General features: G+C 39.3%; 2 protein-coding genes across 2 annotated transcripts; both read right to left on the minus strand.

Moving 5' to 3' along the window:
• Positions 1-3,223: 3,223 nt before the first annotated feature.
• LOC119735246 (E3 ubiquitin-protein ligase TRIM56-like) lies at positions 3,224-8,344 on the minus strand. The gene is made up of 2 exons (XM_038208951.1): positions 7,066-8,344; positions 3,224-6,120 (listed from the first exon to the last, which is right to left on the minus strand). Exons 1-2 carry the CDS (start codon positions 8,342-8,344, stop codon positions 5,504-5,506), a joined length of 1,896 nt encoding a protein of 631 aa, XP_038064879.1. The 3' UTR covers positions 3,224-5,503.
• An 11,889-nt stretch (positions 8,345-20,233) lies between these two features.
• On the minus strand, positions 20,234-23,002 carry LOC119735503 (E3 ubiquitin-protein ligase TRIM56-like). Its single transcript, XM_038209214.1, has 2 exons — positions 21,718-23,002; positions 20,234-20,856 (listed from the first exon to the last, which is right to left on the minus strand). Exons 1-2 carry the CDS (start codon positions 23,000-23,002, stop codon positions 20,234-20,236), a joined length of 1,908 nt encoding a protein of 635 aa, XP_038065142.1.
• Between the last annotated feature and the right edge of the window lie 1,942 nt (positions 23,003-24,944).

Here is a 24,944-nt window from a genome sequence, read left to right on the forward strand (position 1 = left end):
AAACTTGGCCTCCGTACAATCAATAGGTGGGGGGTGGCTCGTTCCATACTTTTAACGGGGGCGCTGTTTAAACCTAACGATCATCAACACTATATTTTAAACGATTTGTGTGGATCCCGCGGTGTTCGTGATAGCGGCGTTCCACTGTATTGAGTTTCCTGATTCTAAATATGGATCGCACAATTTCGTGGAAATCCTAACGACGAATCCATCAAGACCACGACTCCATTTAAATCCCATACACCTCATGCCTGATGTTCAGTTTGGGATCAGCGGGAAAAGAATGAAAACATGACATACGGGGCAGGGTGGGGGTTGGGTGGGGGTGGGTGGGCGGCTTGATAAGTCCTTGTTGTGGAAACGACCATCACTGTAGCTTGCAGCACATTGCGGTTGACGTAACCTTCCGGTGATATGCACTTGAAAAACACAGAAAGAAGGTTGATTTAAACGGTACATGTAGTACACTCTAAAATAATCCGGGTTTCGTTTCGCTTAATACCTTTCAGGTTCAAAACTGACACTATTCAAGGTCGAAATGATACTTCTTTGAATCGTTTCCGGGTCATGTTCGCCCTTATAACCATGGCAACGGTGTAATTGTCACCCACGGGCCCTGAAAAGCATCAGGCCGAAGGGAACCAGAATTCCGGATCTATCTGACCATAGACTTTTAGAGTGTAATTTATCCAATTTGCACCTACGCCACGTACTGAAGTTGTGTGTACATGTTTTCACAAGTAAAGGTCATGAAGAAAAATAGTGAATTGAAAATGTTCCAACCTCGTCCAACTGATCAGGCTTACGCTTGTAACTGTTTTCCCTTCCGTTGCCTGTAATGCTATAATAATAGATGAGGTTTTTGTCATGAGAGGGCCGACGCAACTGCCCAATAGCATGCACTTCTATCACTTACGACAGAGAGATGTCCCTTGTTTTATACTGGCCCGCCTCCTACCTAATTAGCAGGAACTCCAAGCAAATATCAATATAAAGAAAGATTTCATCAGGTAAGTGCACTGCAACTGATCTTGGTATGAGGGATGTCGGACGTACTTGTAAGTTACGATGCACTTGTAAGTTTACCGGTGTGCGGCAACAGCGCCACCTTGCGGTGGCCTTGGCATTCTTCACGTTGCCATCGCCTCCGCTGTTGGCCTGTCCGCTGCACACCAACTTTCAGGTAAATTTCTCTATTTTGTTTAACTGTAAATTCCATTTAATTTAGATAATCATATTTTTGGGGAATATAGCAATTGTGGGACAACTTTGGTAACGTTTAAAGGGATATATAAATGGGTAATTTAGGTCAAACTTTTCTGTAACTTTTCGATCGATGAACAAATGGAGGCCCTCTTGCGGTACGTTCAGAATAGTTCGTATACATGTACATGTATCTCATGCCCAAAATTGACGATGCCATGACTGAAAACTATTGTTGTTATCCTTGTATTAAAGTTGTTGCAATCATATGGATCTTCAGTGAAGTTAGTACTAAGGTTTATTCATTTTGACTTGACACATATAAACAAGCTTTTCTGTTCTTTTAGTCACATGAAATTGTACATGTAAATGCACATGTAGGAAGATTTATCACATGTAAACAAACATGTCCTTGGGGAATTTATAACGTGAGTGCCCTACTTATAAATATGATTGGAACTTGGATTTGTGTAGAATATGTGGACTTTAATTAAGCTGGATTTTATCTCTAAGGTGACACAGTAATTAGAGAGTAATCCGAGAGTACTTGTGAAATATTGATTCACAGTCTTTATTTCAATTCACATGTTAATTAATGACTCAAGTGACAACTACAGTAAACTCTTTGTCATTGCAGTCAGTAGGTAAGTCCATATACGGTAAACAAATTAGGCTTTCATTAAATTCCAGTAGGAAAACTGACCAGGGTAATTAATTTCCTGACGGTTCCTCAATTTAATGTGTCGTTATCTTGCATCAAAGTTCTCGTCTGATGATTTTCAAACTATACATGTATACATTTTGTCTTAAGTTAACTTTCAGGGAATACTTGATTTATTTTGTTTTCTCTCTCTTTTTATTTTGATTCCTCACGTTGCCATCGCCTCCGCTGTTGGCCTGTCCGCTGCACACCAACTTTCAGTGGCTGAAATAAACCATCACATAGAGATCCGAATCCTGAGTGTTCGCTGTGTGTTCTTCACCAAATCACCACAGCTGACCAAACAGCCCCCCCCCCCCACATTGGTTTTGACTTTTTTTCTTTATTGAATTAGGATGGTGCATCACCTTCATCATTTAGTCATAATTTAGTTGGACATTCTTATGAATTTAGAACATGAGTGAATGAACCACCAGCAGTAATTCCAATTGATTCCAACGGGCAAAATTTGCTATACAGTGCGTGCAAGTCAAAATAGCTCCGGCGACTTATTTTGGTCCATTGTTTTGGATTTGGTGACATGACACGCATCAGCTTTCTTTCATGTAATGATTTTGTTTTCTGTTTCGCAAGGAAAACTACCTTGATTTTTAACATCTACCTGGAGGAATTTTGTCACGAAAACCGTGCAAATTGGAGCCCATACCATAATTTACAAAGTAAGTCAGCTCCATACGCAGACAAAACGAGCGATAAAGCCAGTCGACCCATGTAGACTTTGGTATTAGACATGAGAGCTCCGTCAATTATCAATTAGCTTGAGCAACGTTTAGTCGGTCCTTTTTAAAGAGTCAAATTATTTTATCAACTAGCTTCAAACCGAGTGATAAATTATTTTTGCCATGTGATTTGCCATCAAAATATTGTCTTTTAAATTCAAATATTTCCAGAGATTCTAAAAAAAAAAGGGGGGAGGGAACTTTGTACATGTGGACTGAGCTGAACGCCATCTGAAACTAGGTGACGCTTTTCATGCACACATATTTACAGACGTCGACGCGAGTTTGCCGACAAGAGGGACGACTTTAATACGAACAGTAATGGCAGTTTTGGGTATGACCATCCACAGTTTAACTCCCTCACCTAGCAATGCCCGTGAGATTGGTTTGTCACAGAATCTTATGAATCAACGAAACCTGCTGTGATATATGCAATGTGCTCACAAATTATGCGCAGTCGGTACAGAAACAAGTTAAAAGTAAATAACAAAATGAAAGGAACAGTCTTTTCGTGCCTTGTTTTCAACATTTCTAATCGACTTCACAACAAAATAACGTCTTGGGAGAAAGTGTCGGTAAATAATTTTACATTAGGGAGACCTTTATTGTTAGGTTAATTGTATGTCTCTCTCTAGAACGGATTGTTATGCAAGTAGCATCATAAACAATTATCCTGTCGAAAATAGTCTAATATTTTGGAAAGGGGCATTTACAAATGGGGGTATTGGGAATGTTTTGCTTGTGCATTAGATTATTCGAATGGCTCCCTGAAGTGTCCCTTTGGTTGTTGTTATAATTGCGATTTTTGGCTCGTTTATTACATCTTAATAATAATGTCTATACGCATTACGACCTTCATCGATGGTTTTACACAATGCATTTACTTACTTCGATTTACATCAATGTTGTTGCAGTGAAGTAATGTGTTTTGCAAAGCAATCTTAAATATTTGTAATGAACTTAAACTGTACTTTTTCCGCAAAATATGATTTTGATTTTAGCAATAGCAATATACAAGGAAAGACTCACTGACAACCGGGAATGCAGTCACGTTTATCTTGAGTCAGTCACATGTCCAGTCACAAGTTCATCACAAGTCAATTCACAAGTCCGACTACAAGTGAAGGTGCATTGAACAATAACAAATGAATGCCAATGTCAAAGCTCATTTGACTAGCGTGTGATTTAAATTGGATAACTAATGTGACTACTTGCATGGGCAAGTGATTGACTCGACTACATTATTCCCGCTGACAACACAATAATTAATAACCGCAAAAGCGTCAAAATCAAGATGTTTTGATTATTTACAAAGTTGTAACAGTTTGTATGTATAATTTACTTTTTCCCCTGATAATTAATGGCTGAGCAATAATATACATATTTTTTGCAGAATCTCGATATGAATTATATTAACTCATTTAGGATATTTGGAAATAGGCTAGTTATGTATACGTCAGTAGGTATTTTTGTACTCGATAACGACATGCGATAATTTGTAAATAATTCCATAAAGTGGATTACAGGTCATACAAACTATAGGCCTACGCATTTGAATTGTGCATGAAAGGCTTTATCCTTCTTACATGAATTCAACCTTAAATACACTATTTTATTGCTAATAATAACTTTCTGAGCAATTCCTTTTTTTCACACTGCAACAAAGGCATTTTTTTTTCATTTATATTTCGCTTCTAGAAAGTTGGTGATGGGTCGTGAGACATTATCACTTTTTTGTTGAACAAAAATTCTGATTTTGACAATAAATCATTGTAATCACATTGAAGGTTTTCATATTATGTTACAAGCGTTATACGTGGCTACAGTCGATTTGGATGTACATGTAGAAGAGATTAAAGCAACGTTTCATATGATTTTAACTTCGGTAATTGCCGTTTTGCAAACTCATCCAACGATATCTTTTTTTTTTTAATACATGCATTTCCTTAGTATTCGACAAACACCTCCAGAACGACTGACATGCATACAAATAATTCGAAGTGAAAAACCTTTGAACCAATTCAAATGTCGATTTCTTTACTTACAAACAATTGATATCATTTCAAGTCGAAAGTTATTTCTACTGCCAAAAAAGAAGTGCTCCAACAATTTGGAATGTTGTAGTGTACCACAAATTACGGCTAAAGGAATTATATTTACAGATTTTCTGGTTCTTTGAATTATGTGATGAATCATCAAGCTCTCCTCTTGTTGACCTCCAAAACTGACATTAAATTATCATTTTCTTAAAAAAGAGCAGAAGATCCAGTCGCTATAATTTCACAAATCAAAATGACATTTTCGTTTTATGATTTTTTTTTTCTAAAAAGCCGCCTGTGACATACATGTAACTACACTCAAATCTTGTATTCTGTCGTGTCTGTCATTAATTTTCTGTTTGCGATCATCGTAGTGACGGATGACCAATAATGAACATTCACCGAGTAATATGTTCCTGTCGTGACATGGGCGTCACATTCAGACCGCAGCTTTAATGTGGAAGGGTTCTAATTTAAGGGAAGATTAAACATTCATACATCTTTAGCTTTAAGTAACCGTTGGCGACGATGTCTTCAAACTTTGGGGTCTGAATTGAACAATTTAGAAAAATATAATAACGCTTCGTGTTTAAAATTCGTCAGTGTTGGAAGTTGAAGAAAAGAACGAATACATAATGGGACATAATATTAAGACATCATTTACATGCTCGTTGTAAGTCCTTTGTTATTAATTTGTTTTGTTTATCTTTATGTATTTAAATGTATACCTAGGCCTCCATTAGGCCTTATACAAGCGGGCATAAACAGACCAAAAAAGGGGGCATGGGAAGGCGGTTTTATACTGGATAACATCGTTAGTATCACACCTTGTGATATATCTTTACTGAGCACAGGTCAGCCACTGCCAGCTGTTGCCCATCTGCTGTAAATGTAATTCCATGGGGGTCGTACAGACCCTGGACCACACAGCTGACAAAATGACCCGTACAATCATAATGGTGTATGTGACCGGTGTTGTACCCTGTGTCCACTGCAAGGTAGATACCCGAGCTGTTGCTGCATACACCGTTGCAGTATTTCACTGGTTTACCGTCAATGGTTGGCTGGATTGTGCTAACAGTCACAGCCTTGCCATCAGAAACCTCCACTATCTCCACTAGTCCCTGCTCCCACTCACTGATAACAATCCAACCATTGCTCAGTACAGCCAAGAAGGAAGGTCGTATCTTCACTGGCATGGTGTGTATGATATCTCTATTCCTGGGATCGAACTGAATCAATACCTTCCTTTTCTCATCACCCCCTAGGATGTTACCGTTGGGCATGGCTACTACACTCCTGAGCTGCCCGTCTGTCTTGCCAACCTCATCCTCTGGCAAAGTGTGGAAATCAAACTTGTGCGTGGTGTCTCTTTGGTAAACCATCACCTTCTTGTCGTCAGTACATACCCACTGATTCGATACGGCAACGACGTTATCTGAAGAAAAAAAATGATTTTAAATAAACTGATCAGATAACTGAAAGTAATTTGACTAGTTTCTCTTGTAAAAAAGTCATTCAAATTATTAACAGAAATACCTGACTGTTTGAAGGGCAAGTGATTGTGATCCAACATATAGCTTCTCATCCTCAATTTACTCGGAGCATTTATGTTTGAAAACGCATATGCAACGTGTACGAATGAGTTGGTAAAATACATATATGGGTTTTGATTAAAAGCCTTTTGACTCGCAAAATGGCCATTATAAACTGTGGATGTTACATGGGATTCGAAATTATGATGCTCGAGTATTCTAGCGTCTATTTCACTACAATCGTATTGGAATTTTTCATTTGGGTGTAAAACAAGAAGATGTATCAGGACACCTTCTGGCACCAGGTGGCGCTCTCTACTGAGGATATTTAAATAGTAAAAATGCATTTCAAAGAATTGGTTAAGTGCTGTTTGCATTTTTAGGTAAACTCGTATTTCCCGATAGTTTTTATTTTTGGGGTGGTGCTTTTGTATGACAACATGAACAATTAGGATGAGGACATTATATTTTAACCCGAAGGTCAAGAAGGTAAGGGGTGGTGAGGGCTAAAAAGAGATAGAAAAAAGTTTGGTAAGATGGAAAAGCAGCCACACTGCCTCCTCCGAAACAACTGTGATTTTACGCAGGAAAGAATTGGGGAACACAAAGCTGATTTTTAAAATGAATAATAGAAGGCATTGTGGATGAGGCCGATTGAAAGCACCTTTTTTGTTTTTGTTTCAGTGTGTCTCTAAAATTGAGAGCGCATAGCAATTTAAATGAGAAAAATGAATTCGGGGACTCGCACAAATTGTCAAATGCTGTCCAAAATGGAATGATAATGTATTACAAAACCCAATAGGTATATATCTTTGCACTGAACATTACAATATGCACTAACAACTCACTTGCAACGACTTGAATGATGTTCTTGGTTTGTCCCTGGTTGTTGCAGATTACAACTCGCTTGTTTGTCCAGTCAGCTACAGCAATCTCGTCAGGGTCAGCAGCAGCTGCAATGCCTCTGGCGAATTCAAACTCCCCTTCACCACTCCCCTGCTTGCCGAATGTATGCTGCAGTTCCCACTTGTCCCTTTCCTGCTCCACCTCGCCCAGATCGATGTCTGTCTGACTCCTCTTGAACCTCAGGTACCAAAGTTTGTGGGGATACTGTGGAGGATGCTGACTGTTCATCTTTGTCAAATCTTTACTGATCACGGGATAGAGTGAAATAAGGTTGCAGTCTGATGCATTACTCGTTACGTCCTTACCGGTGCTATGGGAATGCCTCTTTTTACGCAGCATGTCACTCAGTGTCTTCTCGTGCTCATCCAGTTCCTCAGTTTGTTCCCGTTCGTGGGTAGTGACTTCATCGAGGAGTCGTTTCTCTTCAGCTTTGACCTTCGCTATGACCTCAGCAGCTTTGTCCTGCACCCCCTTTCGGGCCTTTGCCATGTTGTCCTTGACTATCGTCTTAGCTTCAATAGTGTCCTGCAAAGACAACTCAAGGCTTTGTATGTCTCTACCAAGAGCTGAGAAGTCATTCTTCAGTGACTGTCTGTATTCTTTAGAAGCTGTGCCGATGTCAGTGATGTCATGTTTAGTAGTGGGATGATCAACAACTGTGCAGACTTGGCAGATCAGCTCGTCACATGTCTTGCAATAGAATTGTGTGACGCCCTCCTTGTGTTTGTGACATTTGGACTGGTCCGGTTGTTTAATCAGGTTCACCTTCCCCTGACGAATGTCATTTAAAGTTACTACGACATGGTTTGCCGACACTGTGAACCGTAAGTGTGTCTTGTGGCACGACGTACAGATATTCAATCCGCAGTCGAGACAGTGATGCAAAGCCTCGTTATCCTCGTCGCATGTCTCACAGAGAAGCTTCGGGTCTTCTAAGCATGCTACCTTTTTCTGTAATTCAAATTCCTCAATTAGACTAACCAAATGGAAGTTGGTCTTGAGGCCCTGGATGCCAGACTGTGGAAGTACCGTCTCCTGACGACACACAGGGCAAGGGATTTGTGGTGCTCCTCCGTATGTGCCATCACGGTATTTTACAAGACACCCCTCACAAAAGCTATGTAGGCAGTTCAGTACTTTCGGCTGCTTGTATTTATCTGTGCAGATGTTGCACTCAAGATGGGTGCCGATCTTCTCAAAAGCAGAGCCTACCGATGCCATCCCTGTGGAAAATAATACAATTCAACATCACGATCAAGGTTAGTAAATCAATCAACTAATTATGACATTTGTCTTGTGCAGTGATTGGTATCTATTTCTTAGTTCAGTCTATTCAAAATTCTAAAATTTGCAACTTCACATTTTTCAACCGCAGCTACAGCAAAACGAAAGTGCTTGAAACGAAAGGGACTTATCCCATTACGTACTCCAAAGACAAACATTAATGGCGATAAACATATATTAAAGGGGTTGTTTGTCAATGACTTATTACATGACCTCGTACATCTCTGGGTTTTGTTCTACCGTATTTTGTTTTAAGGTTTAGTCAGTTTCGCGATAGGTTCTCACAAGGTTTTGCGTGCCTTGATGATGATAATCGATACAGTTTTTAAGGTTTTTAGATATTTCTTGTTGTTTTAGTGATAACAAAAATGTTTGACTGATGAGCTGCTCAGGTGCCTGAAATCAGAGTCGATCTTGTTGACAGTGTCCGAATATATTTAATTATGTATGAGGTGACCGTCAGGCTAAGATGGGAAACACACAACTGTGTTATTTGTCGAGTATAACTTGCTTGAATATTTACTTTGCAATCAAGTAATATATATGCACTAACTTTGTTTTTACTCGGCATATAAGTTTGGAACCAAAGTGTGGTAAAACATTGGTCAACGTTGCAAGTCTACCTTGGTATAGTGTTTCCTTGGACCTGATATTCAGCATTTTATTTATGACACGCTTCCTTGTTTGGAAATCTGAGGATGAATAGTGTCTACCTTGTAATTTGTCTCGGACGATCTAGTGAAGACAATTCAGGACGGGAGGAGACAAGCTGATACGCCACTGGTCAGAAAAAAAGAGTCTACAAAAAAAACAAGCAAATAAAAATGGATTGTATTGGGACATTTGTATGATTTATTCGATATTCGATAGTGCACGGAATGGTTTTAATATTCCCCGACTTGTTTTCCTCTATATTTCTTAGAACCACTCAAGAGTCAAGAACTCCGTTTCCTTGGCTATAAGCTTACACCTAACGACTTTTGCCAGAAATCAATTATTAGAATAATTGTGTCATGGTTCATACCATGTTTGTCTTGAGTATAAACAATGTATATAACTATTTCATTTAAACTCAGTTCCGTATGAGAAACTCAACTTTACAAATATATCACGCGCCCAAATAAGGCTGATACATTAATTTTACAAAATCTACTGTGTCATTTTAATTAGAAGTCCAAGAGAATTTGAAACATATCGGCCAGTAACGTTTCACCATGCCACTAACGAAATTGAATTACTGAAGGATTTAAATAAACGATAACAAAATTTTTCATTTCAATAGCTATCTCCACATGAGACAAATTTCCCGAATCTACGACGAATCGGAATGCTACAATCACGAAACACAGAACGGCATTCTGTAACAAACTTACTTACTTTTCTTGCAATTTAGACGATACAGCTGTCAACATATTTGACAAAAACCTATACTTTAACATTTTCATTGTCCAACTTTGAAGGATTTTTTTTCGTTACAGAAAATCTTTTCGAGCAACTTAATATTTCAAGAAATCGATTTAATGCACATAATAACAAGAGTCTGTTTGTCTCAGTTTGTTTGCCTAACCAAACTAATTCAAAAAGAATTTTGATTTTAGCATATTGCGTTCGTGAGATATGATAAAATTCTTCAAAATTTCAAAAATATATATATAAAATCACATGATGACGTCATGATGACGACACTTCAATTTTTAACTATAACACATCCCGGCCTACCCACCTACCAAGTGTTCAACCCAATCGGACTTACCGTGCAAAAACAAGGGTTTTTTGGCAAATATGCAGACAAGCCTATAAGGACTAAAACAAAGGCTTTTCCGCAACTATGCGGAAAAGCCAAACAAATCTTAACGAAAACAAGAGCTGTTTTGATGTGTCACCGAAACAGTTGAAAAAAAAAACACAGATTGTTGGTTATAATTAAACATCTAATCTAGTGGAGCTGCTAAGCGAAAAATCGTGCACTTTGTGGTAAAAGCATGACATTTGGCATGTGGGGTCAAAATGGGCTAGAAATTATTTTAAGATCGGGACCCATCCTGGATTTTGCCCATTTTGGGGGCGGAGCTTGATTTTTTGAAAAAAGGGGTGCAAACAATAAAAACTCATAAAAACTGTATTTAACATCCATTTTTCTAGTTTTTTTATGCTTTAAAAATAAACTTAAACATAAAATAAGACATTTCAGCCTTTTAGCGCCTGTTATTTTCCACCCATTTTGTGGGTGTGGCCTAAATGTGTAAAAGAGGCGGTATATATTAGCAGTTTGGTTCAAATATGGAAAATACCATTCAGTTTGGTGGTAAAATCTTGAAAATTGACATGTTTGGTCGAAATGGGCTGAAAATCATATTAAAAGGTGGATCCATCTTGGATCTTGCCCATTTTGGGGGCGGAGCTTGATCGGTTAAAAAGGGGTGTGCAAACAAATAAAAATTTAGAAAAACTGTATTTAACATCCATTTTCCTTTGTTCTTCGTGCTTTTAAATAAACATAGACATGATAAAAAAAATTCCAACATTCAAACACTTGTTATTTTTACCCTTTTGTGGGCGTGGCCTAAATATGAAAAGGAGGCCGCACATTAGAGCAGCTTGATTCAAACAAGGGAAAATCATCACTTTTGCTGGTAAAAACACAACTTCTGCATTGGTTAACTATGTTGTACCATACACAGTAAATATAAATTTAAAAAGGTTGCAAGGATTTTGCCTTTTTGGGGGTTGAAGCTACAATTTAAAGTAGGGGGTTGAATATTCTAGAAGATTAAATTTTTCATATTTAAATTAGTGCTATTGGCTACAAGTAACATAGGTTACAGCAGCGGCGGCATTTCCTTGTATTGTAAAAACACTACCAGGATCACCGGCGGGGGGGGGGGGGGCAACGGTGGACTTCACCTATTCTTGCAAGTGCTTTTTATGTATATATGGGCATGTAAACATGAAAATAATAAAAATATGCGCAAAGTATACGTCAATTCCTTGCAGTGTGTACTGCTGGATTTATATCATATGGATGTTTGGACTTGGAGAGTAATATGTTGATGTTTGAAAAGGTGGGATTAATATTTTTGAGAAATTATGTAGCTTCTTAAAAAAATGTGATTGCACTTTTATAAACAATTCCAAAATATACAATCTACATGAAGGAATGAATAAATTTATGTATTGAAAGCACAGTCTGTTTACGTCACAACAACAATGTATCTGATAACATTATTTGTGCCATTATTTATGCCACGAACATTGTCACTTGATATGAATTAATACAAGACTGCGGATCGCATGTGTCGCCTATATATTTTGCGTTCTTCAATAAATGTTCTTGACATTTTGTGTATTTTTAAACAACGACCTCAAATGACATCTTCATGACTCTTGAACTCCAATTTTGGAAGAGTTGTGATGAACCCCAACCCAAGGATCGCTCCATCCAACTTCTAAGTGACATTAAAATCCATCAAATTCTGTAGACAAAGAAACATTTGAAGCATATTTGAACAATGACCTCTTATGAGCCCTACATGACCTTTGCACTCAGTAATTCCATGAAGAATTGTGTCTTCTCATGCAACCTAGGGTCACTGCATCTAAGTTTCATCAAAATCCATGAAAGCATGTAGAATGTTGTAAGCTTCCCCCCAAAACTGTTCATTACATCATTATTAACCTCAGTTGACCGTTGACGAATGTCATTTGACCTAAAATATATCGCACATTATCTTTGCTACCCAATGACCCTTGCGTCCAAGTTTTATGGAATTTGGGCAAATATTTAGGAAATGAGAGAAATTCCTAACCTTTAACATACATACGAGACTATAAGGGTCTAAGAGTCTACGGGTCTAATCATCTTCTAACTCTTCCTATGACAACTTTCGGTTTGATGACATCACGATCCTAAAACCTCACAAAGTCATATTTTTACGTTTTTTTTCCGTAAAATATCCAAGGCTTAGTTTGGTAAAATTTTGCTGAATGGTTTTAAAATAGTCCAACTTTCTTGGACGTGCCGCTGGGGGGGGGGGGGGGGGCTCTTTCAGGCGATGACAACACCATTCACTTTTTTGTAAGCCCCATATTAAAGTAGAGGTCAAGTGACTTCACGTACTTGACATAATATTGTTTGTCAATTAGTGGTCTATCTGATTACAAAATATCAACATGAGTTTCATTTTGTTCAAGACTTCGTTCAAGCGATGGCCAAATTTGAAGATGTTGGATAAGGGTTAATCTTTGTTCAAAGTTTCATGTTTATACATGGTACTGTTTAGAAGAAAAGAGGCGGAGCATCATCTAAAAAAACGAAAGGAAACAAAGCGCAAACGAAAAATTGTAACTATTTCAAAATTGTGATCGGGTTGTACCCACAGAATTATATTAAATCACCAGAGCGCTAACTCCTCGCTTTTTTTGCGCAGAAGAGCCTTGAAACCATTCTGGGCGCAGTCGTTTTGAATTCATGCGGGTGTTTGTAAAACAAAATGGAACTAGAGGTTGTAGGAACAACCACACGGTGTTGGGCCATGGGTTACCACAAACTTTGCCACACACAACTCAAAATGCATGTTTAAATCCATGTTTGACTTTTTCAACATTCCGCCAGAGGGCGCTCTAACATTTGATGACGTCACCTGTCAAATGTTTGTACAGTACTGCCTAGGCAGACACTCACATTGTTAAAAGCAAGTTCGCATCTTCTGCCCATTTCAAATAATAAGGCACTTCCGGTTTCGACCGGAAGGAAGGGTCACGTGATTTTGCACTTTAAACCAAAAATGAAGACCCTGCAGTATAGTATCGGTTGCCATAAAAAAACAAAAACTGTAGCAGTTGATTTTATATTGATTTTCAAAGATTAAATCTACAAATCTTTGATTGCTTGTAATATGATACCTGATGACGTCATTGTGACGTAGTTACCTGAAAGTTCAAGAGCTATGTTTAGCTGTGCTATATACATGTGTAGCTAAACCTTGATTATATCTATCACGGTATATTTGTTAGCAATTTTTTAAGGTTTAAAGGTCTTTTAATTGTAACTTCCGGTCTGATGACGTAATCATTTTTTTTTCGCGCACAGGTGTTGTCTGCATTGTGGTCATCGTGTACATTAATTTTGAAGCGATTACCGCAAACTTCGCCACAGACATCAAGTGAAAATGCGTTTTTGACGTTTTTTAACATGCCGCTAGAGGGCGCTCCAACATTTCATGGCGTCACCCATTATTTTTTTTGAAAGGTCACTCCAGGCAGACACTAAAATCATTAAAAGCAAGTTCTTTTTCCACTTTTAAATTATTAGGCACTTCCGGTTTCGACCGGAAGGAAGGGTCACGTGATTTTACGCGCACAAGATAAAATGATGATCATGTATTGCCATGTAAATTCCCGCAAATGTCAAGTTCCGGTCTCTCACGGTTGATTTTATATTGAATTTCAAAGATTAAATGTATTATTTTTGGAAGTAACGTCACGTGACCCGTGATGACGTCACAATCACGTAATCACAAAAAAAGCACATCTACAGTTGGTTGTGCATTCATGTATTGACAATTGAAGTTCATATATGTTTCCATTTTGACAAACAGTTCCGGAAACGAATTTGCTGAGGAGAATAATAACAAAAACAATAGTAAACTCATAGAATAACAGTAGGTTTGGGCTAAGCCCAACACCTAATTAGATAGAGTGAATTTCGAATGTGCACTCTAAATGTGGTATCTACCAAAATGAGATCATATACCGGGCACAGTACTGGCCAACCAACATTCGTACCGAATGTTAGGAAAATCACGCAAAAAATATAGGAATTACAATGGGGGAGGGGAGCGAACAGCAATTTGGTCTGTAGCAGATCCAAAACACCCCAGTCCTGATAGTGACCGATAGGGTTAACTTTCAATAGACTGTAGTCCTATCAATGAAGAGAGAATCCACAACCTTTTACTGTTGCTTCAATATTTACACATAGGGCCAAAAAAATAATAATACTGCTTCCGGTTACCCCTCCTACCCTATTTTGACAGCCCCTACCCTCATTTTGTTTTGGGAACAATGAAGAAATAAAACAAAAACCATCAATTACCACCTTTTACCATGGACTACACGCAGAAACCTACATATGATCAGCACAAAAGAATGCCCCAAAAAGAACTTCCTACCTTCCTACTCTATTTTCAAATGCCATGTAAAGGGAAGGAGAACAATTTTAGGCCTAGGCTGTATGTACCAGTACATCTAAGGACATGAAACCACCTTGAGTAAGTATACCCAGTAGAATTATGACCATAGAAATATTAGCAACTTTTACCTTTGTGTGCATATAATCAGCCCTCTACTCCACCCCTAAAAGGGTAAAATCCTTGCAACCTTTTAAACTTTTCTTTACAGTGTGTGGCAAACATAGTTAACCAATGCAGAATTTGTTTTTTACCAGCAAAAGTGCTGATTATCCCTCGTTTAAATGAAGCTGCTTTAATGTGCTGCCTCCTTTTCATATTTAGGCCACGCCCACAAAAGGGTAAAAAAAACAAGTGTTAGAATGTTGGAATTTTTTATCATGTCTATGTTTATTTAAAAGCCTGAAGAACAAACGAAAATAGATGTTAAATACGTTTTTTCTAAATTTGTATTTGTTTACACTCCCCTTGTTAACCGATCAAGCTCCGCCCCCCAAATGGGTCCCAAAAAGATCCAAGATGGGTCCACCTCTTAAAACGATCTACAATGTGACAAACTTATAATTATGGCTGAGTTGTGAATCACAACCTGAAATGTATGACAACGGTCATAATCCTTTGTTTCCTAAACCAATTAAAGCAGCAATAGTAAAGTACAATGTATAAAGTACAATACACTACGTATCCCGACAAACTAGAGCTGGAGTCAACAAGGATTTATAGCTCACTATTAATCTCATTGGAAGTTGTCAGAGATGGCATGCACATTAGGCCCACATCAAAATAGTTTTATTCATTTTTAACTGACACTGGGCTCGTTAGTACAGTCCGACACCGGGGGTCTCTCCGGTACGGGTAGCTTGTTGACAATAATTCCCAGCATCCTGTCTACGACGCCATTATTCATAGGCGTAGCCAGCGGGGGGGGGGGGGGGGGGTATTTACCCCCCCCCCCCCATATGTTGTAAAGACTGCCTTTTTCCATTTTAATGCCCTTTTTCAACGGGCTTAGCCCCCAAATAATTTTTAAAGAGTGCCCTTTTTTACGAAGTGCCCTTGATTTCTGAACAAGTGCCCTTTTCGAAACAAGAAGTGGTGCCCTTTTTTGTGGCATCTGCCGTTTTGGGTGCGTTTTTCTGAATTTTGCACATGTATCGCCCTGCAAAGCAGACCCCCCCCCCCGCTTTTGGATTTTACGGAGTCCAAGTGTCGGATGTGCAAGTGCCCTTTTCAAAAAGATTTACCCCCCCCCCAATAAAAATGACCGTGCTAAGCCCCTGTTATTTACTGTGGTGGTCTGCCCTACTTTGATTCTAGGGTTGGGGTCCGTCCACTTATTAAAGATGGACGAAGCTGGACACCAATCAGTGTCTTTTCATTTTTTATTCAAAGATGCAAGGAAAACAGAAAGCACTGAAATGAAAAATAAGTATTGCCTATTTTCTATAAATTATTAAGATATGCTACAGCTTGATAATCATATCTGGGTTCTAGACAAACTTTCAGCTGTCTTCGAAAATGAATTAAATGAATCAAAACCTTACCCGAGGGTCAGTCAAGCCGTAATGTTGTCTCGTAAATCGAGTGGTGACTGCACGTTCTGCCTGCACTGTGAAAATACATAGAACTACACGTGGCTACACATATACGCAGGAAGCTTTATTTTGTATACAAGGTTTTGGCAAAGTTGACACTAATGAAATGAAAAAAAGGAAGCTGGAAGATTGTCTGATGTAGATCTATAATTAATCCTTGCTTAATAAGTACTCACTTCCTGGAACTTTCATCACTAACACTGCACAATTCCGTTAAATTTTAGGCTGGTTGTCACTCCCCGACATTTACGTGCTCCATCCAATGCATGTGTGCCATTTTCTCACCGTGCTCAACACACAAAATGATTTCTCATCGGGGAAAATCCCCCAGCACGCAATAAACAGCAGCGGTGTCATAGCAAAAAAGAACCCCACATATTACCCGAGCGATTTTGTGTGCATGCACAGCCGCGGTTTCCTATATCGGGATTCCACATAAATACCGATAAATATCCGATATATTGTGACCGGCCAGACTTAAATTACAGAAATTATGCTGCCAGGTCCCGGCTGTCGATGTCTTATATTTTTAACATGCACTAGCGATGCGAATGATGTTGAAGCATTGCGAGCGCCCTCTTGCATTTTTCATTGAATAGAGCATACTGAGTCGCGTAATTAAGTTGCATATGGCATGCAGTGCGAAAAACCTGTTTATTCCTTGCAGTATTGCACAAGCATAGGGATTCGGACGCACATTCTTTAGTAGTTTTTTTCGTACTATACTTTTAATGGGGGCGCTGTTCAAATTCAACGATCATCAACACTATAATTACAGGATAGTGTAGAAATACTCCCGTAATTAACCCACGGCTCTGACACAATTCTGTGCACAGGCGGATATTATTGACAGTTTGATGATCATATATTTTTGAGGGCGTCAGATCGGGGGGGGGGGTCACATCATTTTGAATGTATTCCTATGAAAAAAATATTTTGAGACAGAGCTGGGGGGGGTTGACCCCAAAACTCTGGATCCGCGCCTACAAGACTTTGTTTCACCCAACTGAAAATCACTTTGTAAACAGCCGGGAATATTGTTCATAGTTCCCGTTCGATCGTTTACAAGCGGGTTTCAAATTGGGAGTGGAATATCACTCATTGGAGTTGAGGAGGCGCCCTTGTTTAAAAGCACTATTTTCAAGAAAATGTCGTTTTAGATCGTAGTTTGCTTTCCATATCCATGAAATCATCGGCAAAAAGGGCCAACTGAAGTTGAGATTTTTATGTTCTTCCAGTTTGCACAAACATGCCACTTATCACAGCATAATGAATGAGATATTAAACTATATTATTACAGGATTTACGAGTTATTGCGAATAGCTTTGCGTTCCCTAGGTGGGTATCGTTTTTGTAGTTTCCGACCGTACGTTTACATGTACGAACCGCATGTCTTCAAAAACGATGTCAACCGTTCACAGCCGGCCATGTTGGGCCATCCCTATAGACCTTTCTGCGCTTGGTTGGCAAACTGCATTTTTGCCAACCGCGGCCTGCAAATCTATGGAAGGTCCAACACTGCAAAAATGAAGAAGAGTTATTACATATCACCAAAATATTAGTTGATAAGTTGAAAATACAACATTTTCAACAAAGCTACAAAATAATTCCTACACATGCCATTTTACTATGTGTTGATGGCGTTATGAGGACTTTTTTTTTGGAAAAATATGTTGCCAACCACGGCTTCTATTTATGCGCTTACGGCAGCCCATACAAAATGGCGCCAATGTTTACAAACAAAAGAAAGGCCTATGGAGCACTGGCCCGGTGGTAGTCTGGTCCCCAGGCCTGACAATTATTCCCGACGCTCACGTCTAAATAAGGCTGCATCCGAATCAACTGTTTAGACTGAGGCCCATTTTTAAGCTAAAGCGCGCATGTTCAACATGACACAAACTACTGAAAAAGGACCGACGTGTTTGCTGCCACCAAAGTCTCCAAAGTCTCTCATTATTGGTATAGACGAATCTGCGCTCGTGAACACTGTACACTTTCAATGGAGAAACCACTTCAATGGAGAAACCACTGTGCACGCTATGGTACAAACCAACTGGCCCATGACAGATTTCCAAGCTATCACGATGCTTTTGCCATTTTTGGGGACCTTGGTGATAAAATTGATAGCGTGCCTGGATTGGCCTTAGCCACACAAATCTAAATGCATCAACGAAACTTGCTTTGAGGCGCGCAGTCAAGTTGCATGCGTCTAGGTTCTCAAGCATCCTTTTAGAAGCATTGTTTGACAGGGGAGTCAGGTTGGCGTAGCGGTACTTTCGTCGCCTTCCACCGCTGTGACCCGGGTTCGAATCCCGCCTGGGCCAATATGTGGATTGGGTTTTCAGTCCCTGCCTGATTCCGTGGGTTTTCCCCAGAATATTCTTCTGGGCTTTTCCTCCCGCCTCTAAAACTGTAACTTCTTCTCATTGTCTTCTCTCCACAGGTTTCTTCAGGCTTGCGAGCTACAGTGCCTAGGGCGCTTTTGAGGAATCCTTGGTTTCATTACCAGAAATGATTAATAATAATAATAATAATTCCTCTAAGACCCATCATTGACACATGATGCATTTTATTTCTAAAGCTGACATTGGATGCTATCTCGGTCTGTTATGCGGCATGAGTCTCACGACCGTGGTAGAGTCGGCTGACAATCATGGTGGCGCTTTTCAAGAAGCTGACGAGTTAAACAGCACCTGTTGCGGCATTTAACATTACTTAGAATTACAATTTCAGGTAATGGAGCATCTGGTTTGCTGAATAATCAATGTTGGAGACGGATATTTATGGATTGTGCATTCAGCCGTGCTTTAGGGCAGTTACATGTCCTCCGCCCAAATCAACGTTTGTCATGGTTTTCAAATTACGAAGAAGCCCAGCCCATCCCAACAAAACCCAACCAACCCAATGAACCTAGCCCATCACAACCCAAACCAAAATAATTCAGAGCAAACCCAAACCAAAACTAAGTACTCAAGACAAATACAAAACCAAATAAAGGCACCATTTTCGGTTATTGTTGTCGTGGTGTATTTTTGGCCCATTTATTAGAAATAAAATCAAATTTCTTAGATTACGCTTTCGGACCTTATTTATAATTGTACACAATTGATTGACGCACTTCGTTTTTTATATCAATGTTGTTGCTGTGAAATATTAAAAAGAATTTTCCAAAGTAATTCGATAAATGTGTTAGGGAATGTGGAAATAAGCTAGCTATGTACACGCCAGTAGTTTTCTGTAAACCATTCTTTTTTCGTATTAAATACATTGTCAGTTGTGCATAAAATGATTTATCCTAATTACATGAATCTTTAATGACCCTACCCAGCTTTCCTCTCTACTCGTTGACCTCCAAAGGAGAGAAATTTGTAATCAAAATAATTGTTTTCAAATAGTATGCACAGGAAACTTAAGTCGACTGCTGGCCAAGTGATCTTGCAAAACTGACAAAAACTTTACATTTTCTACAAAAAAAATACAAGTATCAAGTCGCAATAATTTCATAAAACAACCAAGTGAGCTATTTTATAACGAAATGACATTTTTGCTTTCGGATATTTTTATTAGCTCTCTGTGACATAACCTAACTACAACTCTTGCATGCATATTCTGTTGTGTCTATAATGTCATTCATTTACTGTTGCGATCACCATAGTAACGGATGAACCATAATCACTGAAAGTTACCAGGTAACATGCTCCTTTTGAATCACATTCAGACTGCAACTTGAATGAGAGAGGGTTTTGATTTAAGGTGAGATTAAGAATTCATATATGTGCACCAAGTAACCGTTGGCGAAAATGCGTGTCATTATACTTTTTAATCTTGTGAAAATTGAAGAAAATAACAGATACATACGGGAGACAATATTAGGACATAATTCAACATGCACGTTGTCAGTCCTTTGTTATAATTTGTATTTTGTTTGTATTTATGTATTTAATTTAATATCCAGGCCTCCTTTAGGTCTTACACAAGCGGGCATAAACATATCCAAAGGCGGGCATGGGAAGGTGGTTTTATGCTGTATGACAACGTCGGCATCACACCTTGTGATACATTTTTACTGAGTAATAGTCAGCCACTGCCAGCTGCTGCCCATTTGCTGTGAATGTGATTCCCATGGGGGAATACAGACCTTGGGCCAAGCAACTGACAAACTGACAAGCACAATCATAGTGGTGAATGTGACCGGTGTTGACGTACCCTGTGTTCACTGCAAGGTAGATACCCGAGCTGTTGCTGCATACACCCCGACATTGCTGCACTGGTTTCCCGGCGATGGTTGGATGGATCGTGGTAACAGTCACAGCCTTGCCATTAGAAACATCCACTACCTCCACTAGTCCTTGCTCCCTGTTACTGATCACAATCCAACCATTGCTCAGTACAGCCAAGTAGGTGGGTCGTATCTTCACTGGCATGGTGTGTAGGATATCACCATTACTGGGATTGTGCTCAGTCAACACCTTCCTCTTCTTATCACCCACTATGATATTACCGTTCGCCATGACTGCTACGCTCGTTAGAGACACGTCTGTCTTGCCAACCTTATCTCTATCCGAAAACGTGCCGAAGCCAAACTTGTACGTGATGTCCCGACGGTAAACGATCACCTTGCAGACGTCGGCACACACCCACAGATTCGACACAGCAATAACATCATCTGAAAAATAAAAAAATAACTGTGTATACGAAAACAAATAACTGTGTATACGATAAATTGATTGATAAATGATTCTGATCCACAATCCTCGAAATGGTCAATAAGCATCTTATACTGATGACGTCACACTTTATTTACTTGTAACTTTTCTTTTGGGATACGAAACCGTCGTTCATACCAGGTTCCCATAGAAAACCGCACATGTAATAAAAACGACGACATCAATGCGGAGGCTTCTTCACTCGGAATAGGTAAGTTGTAAAAGGCATATGCAACTACACGAATGAGTTTGTAAAATAAATAAATGTGGGATGTCACTTTTGGTTATGACGTATCGTGTTTAAGTATTTCAGTGCTATTATTTGGTATCGTGCTATAAAATTGTCATCGTGGTGCAGTGGCGTAGCCAGGAATTTTTCAGTGGGGGGGCGCTGAAACATTTCATGGGGGGGCGTCATGTAGATCAATGATAATTTTTTTAGAAACTAAAAATCTCAGTGATGGTGTGAACACTATATGTATTAGGACAACTTCTGACGCCAGGTGATATCTTTACTTTGGATATTTTTCACGGTTAAAACGCATTTCATAGAGTGGGTTGGGTGTTGCAATCCTTTTAAGTATAATTTTATTCCTCGCAACCCATTCTTCGAGGGAGTTGCTTTTATTAGACATAAAACGTTGAGGATTAAGACATTGTTGTCTACCTGAATGCCATCATTTGAGAAAAGCAACTAGTGTATAGAGGACAGGGAGAAACAAAATATAATCGTTGTCTGAAATGGAATGAGAAAAAGCATAAAAGGATAAATTTAAAAAATTGGAAAAATATATTAAAAAGTATGCACACAAATGACTTACTTGGGCCAATGGGAATTGTGTTCTTGGTTTGTCCCTGGTTGTCGCAGATTACCACTCTACCATTCTTCCAGTCAGTCACAGCAATCTCGTCAGGGTCAGCTGCAGCAGCAATGCCTCTGGCTGATTCAAACTCCCCTTTACCACTACCCTTTTTGCCAAAAGATTGGCACATCTCCCACATATCTTCCACCACCACCTTGCCCAGATCGATGTCAAGCTTCTGACTCTTAATGAATACGGGATGCAACTTTAACCCTGTCATCTTTGGAGTTGGTTGACCTCTGAGCTTGTCCATGTCTTTGCTGATCACGGGATGGAGGGAAAAGAATAGGGAATCCGATGCATTTCTCGTTACCTCTTGGCTGGTCTCTAAGGAATGTTTCTTCCTCTGAAGTAGGTTGCTTAGTGTCTTCTCGTGCTCATGCAGTCTCTTTTTTTGCTCCTTTTGTTGCGTTGTGATCTCATCAAGGAGGTGTTTCTCTCCAGCTTTGACCTTCGCTATGACCCCAGCAGCTCTGTCCTCCACCCCCTTTCGAGCCTTTGTCGTGTTGTCGTTCAAAAGCTTCTCAAATACAGCCACATCCCGTAAAGATATTTCAAGACCCTTAATGTCTTTTTCAAAGGCAAGAAAGCCATTCTTCAGTGACTGTCTGTATTTTCTTGAAGTTTTTCCGATGTCTATGATGTCATGATCGGGTTTACAGTGATCTAAGACAGTACATACTTGGCAAATCAGCTTTTCACACGTCTTGCAATAGAATTTCACGCTCTCCATGTGATCTTGGCATTTGTATTCGTCCGCTTGAATAGGCACGCTAACTTTTCCCTGACGAATGTCATCAACACTTGCTATTTTGTGGGTCTTTAATGTGGGAAATTGCTGGTGTGTCTTACAGCAATCCTTGCAGATATTCGTTTCACAATCCAAGCAGCGATCATTGGCTTCGTTTCCCTTATCACACACCTGGCAGAGGAGCTTTGCTTCAGCTGAGAACGCGACTTTTTCCTGTAATTCAAACTCATCAATCAGACCAACCAAATGGAAGTTGGTCTTGAGGCCCTGGATGCCAGACTGTGGAAGTACCGTCTCCTGACGACACACAGGGCAGGGGATTCGTGGTTCTCCTTGGTATGCGCCATCGCGGTATTTTACGAGACACTCCTCACAGAAGCTGTGAAGGCAGTCAAGTACTTTTGGTTGCTTGTATTTATCTGTGCAGATGCTGCACTCAAGATGAACGCTGATCTTCTCAAAGGCAGAACCTACCGATGCCGCAGTAGCCATCTCTGTGAAACAAATGCATAATACAATTCGGGCGATCACAATGCAGTTCGCCACCAAGAGTTTGCCATGATGAGTCCATTTTTCAATTTCATGGTGGACAAAACATTGCCCATTTGAAGGGTATCAGAAGACAACTTGACCTCATTTGTTATAGATTGAAGCAAAATATTCTGCCGCCTTAAAAACAATATTGATAAAAAGTGGGAAGGCAGACATAAACGAGAATCGTACGCTTACGAAACTACTGATCGGAAAAACTAATAATTTTAAATGTCCCGCGCTGCAAATTAACTCTCTGTGGCAAACTCTTAGTGGTGCACTGAATTGTGAATCGCCCGAACTCTACATCATGATCAATGGTCGTAAAATAATAAAAAAATTACATTTGTGTTGTTTGGTAAAACTCTGTATTAATTTCTTACTGCAGTCTATACAATATTTTAAAATTTACAACTGCCTATTTTTCAACTGCAGCTTTCCAAAAAAAAGTGCTTGAACGCAAGGTACCCATCCCATATAACCTAAAGAAAAAAACACCAAGGTTTTAAAGAGTTGGTTGTCAATGAGTTATATTGACGAGGACATGTTCTTGAATGTGTACATGACCTCGTACATCTCTGGGTTTTGTTCTACCGTCTGTCGCCGTCTTGTCGCATTTTGTTTTTATGCTTTAGTCAGTTTTACGATAGGTTCTCACAAGCTATCGCTGGCCTCGATGATAATAATCGATCAAGTTATTTAGTTTTTTTTTTTTTAGATATTTGTTGTTGATGTAGCGATAAGAAAAATGATGACAATGTCACAATCTGTTGAATTATGTATGAGACTGTAAAAAAAAATGAATTCTAAAGTAAAGCAGATGAAAAAATCTGAACCTTACAGACTTTATTTCATCTCTTAAATCACATGAGTACAAGGTAATAAGAAGATAATAAATACCATTTATAGAGATGCGGAATCCATAAAAAAAAATATTTTTTTGTTTTGCAATTCACCTCCAGAAGGCGCTATATACCCACTTTTAGTGGCACAATCATCTGATCTTTGGACTAAGTCTAAATCTTTAAAAGTAATATATAAATTAAACAATCCAGACTGCTCTCTACGCACCAAAGCCTGGATTAGATACGACACTGGCGGGTATTAGGTTAATGTGTGTCGAAGAATCCAAGTTGACTAAACTTTCAAAATTTCAATAGTCAAAGTAGGTCCCACGCTATCAATAAGTACATTATTATCTTCTTGCTGTGTCGTGGTAAACACTTCAACTAGATTATGTTATCACTAAACCACTGACTGTGCTATGAGTCACTTTTTTTTGGCCACAGCTGTGCTAAAAGGTCGACACATATTTTTCACCAGACACTTGGCCTCCCTAAAATCAAACAGTGGGGGGAGGGGCTGGTACTATTAGGGGGCACTCTTCAAAACGGGCAATTCTTATGCAAAATACATGCATTATGTGCCCATTTCAGGTATTGTAAGGGTTTTGGGGGGCTGGGTTATCATATTCCTCGTTGATATAAAAAATATCAATACCATCGTGGAAAATAGTTACTTAAAACAAATTGCAAGAAGCTTTTAGGGCCATTTTTCATCTCGAAGGGGCACTTTTATGTCTGCATAAGGGGCACTTGGGTAAATCTGGGGGTGGGGGGGGTGGGGGGCAACTGACCCCAGCTTTCCCCCCCCCCCCCCCTCCCCCCCCCCCGGCGTTAAGAGCAACTGCCGCACTTCTGCAGCTTTTTTGCCGAATGCAATGAATTGAATTTGACATGGCAGAAGTTCGACGTTTAGAGCGGGGCTATTATTTTCCATTACTTTGATTTTTGTATCATTCAAATTCCATTTTTAGATACTTTAATTTTGTTGCAAAACGTCGTTGGGCTTCAATGTTATTTGTATCGTTCTGACTCGTCCCAAACCAAATTCGGTAAATTCG

This window comes from Patiria miniata, unplaced genomic scaffold, assembly GCF_015706575.1.
Source record: "Patiria miniata isolate m_02_andy unplaced genomic scaffold, ASM1570657v1 HiC_scaffold_29, whole genome shotgun sequence".
In the NCBI taxonomy this organism is placed as follows: Eukaryota; Metazoa; Echinodermata; class Asteroidea; order Valvatida; family Asterinidae; genus Patiria; species Patiria miniata.

What these genes read in the sequence shown, in the direction of transcription:
- LOC119735503 (XM_038209214.1), bottom strand. Translation starts at nt 23,002, where the DNA reads ATGGCTACTGCGGCATCGGTAGGTTCTGCCTTTGAGAAGATCAGCGTT. An exon ending in CACAATTCCCATTGGCCCAA is followed by an intron (nt 20,857 to 21,717) that starts GTAAGTCATTTG and finishes TTTATTTTTCAG; the next exon opens with ATGATGTTATTGCTGTGTCG.
- LOC119735246 (XM_038208951.1), bottom strand. Translation starts at nt 8,344, where the DNA reads ATGGCATCGGTAGGCTCTGCTTTTGAGAAGATCGGCACCCATCTTGAG. An exon ending in CATCATTCAAGTCGTTGCAA is followed by an intron (nt 6,121 to 7,065) that starts GTGAGTTGTTAG and finishes TTTTTTCTTCAG; the next exon opens with ATAACGTCGTTGCCGTATCG.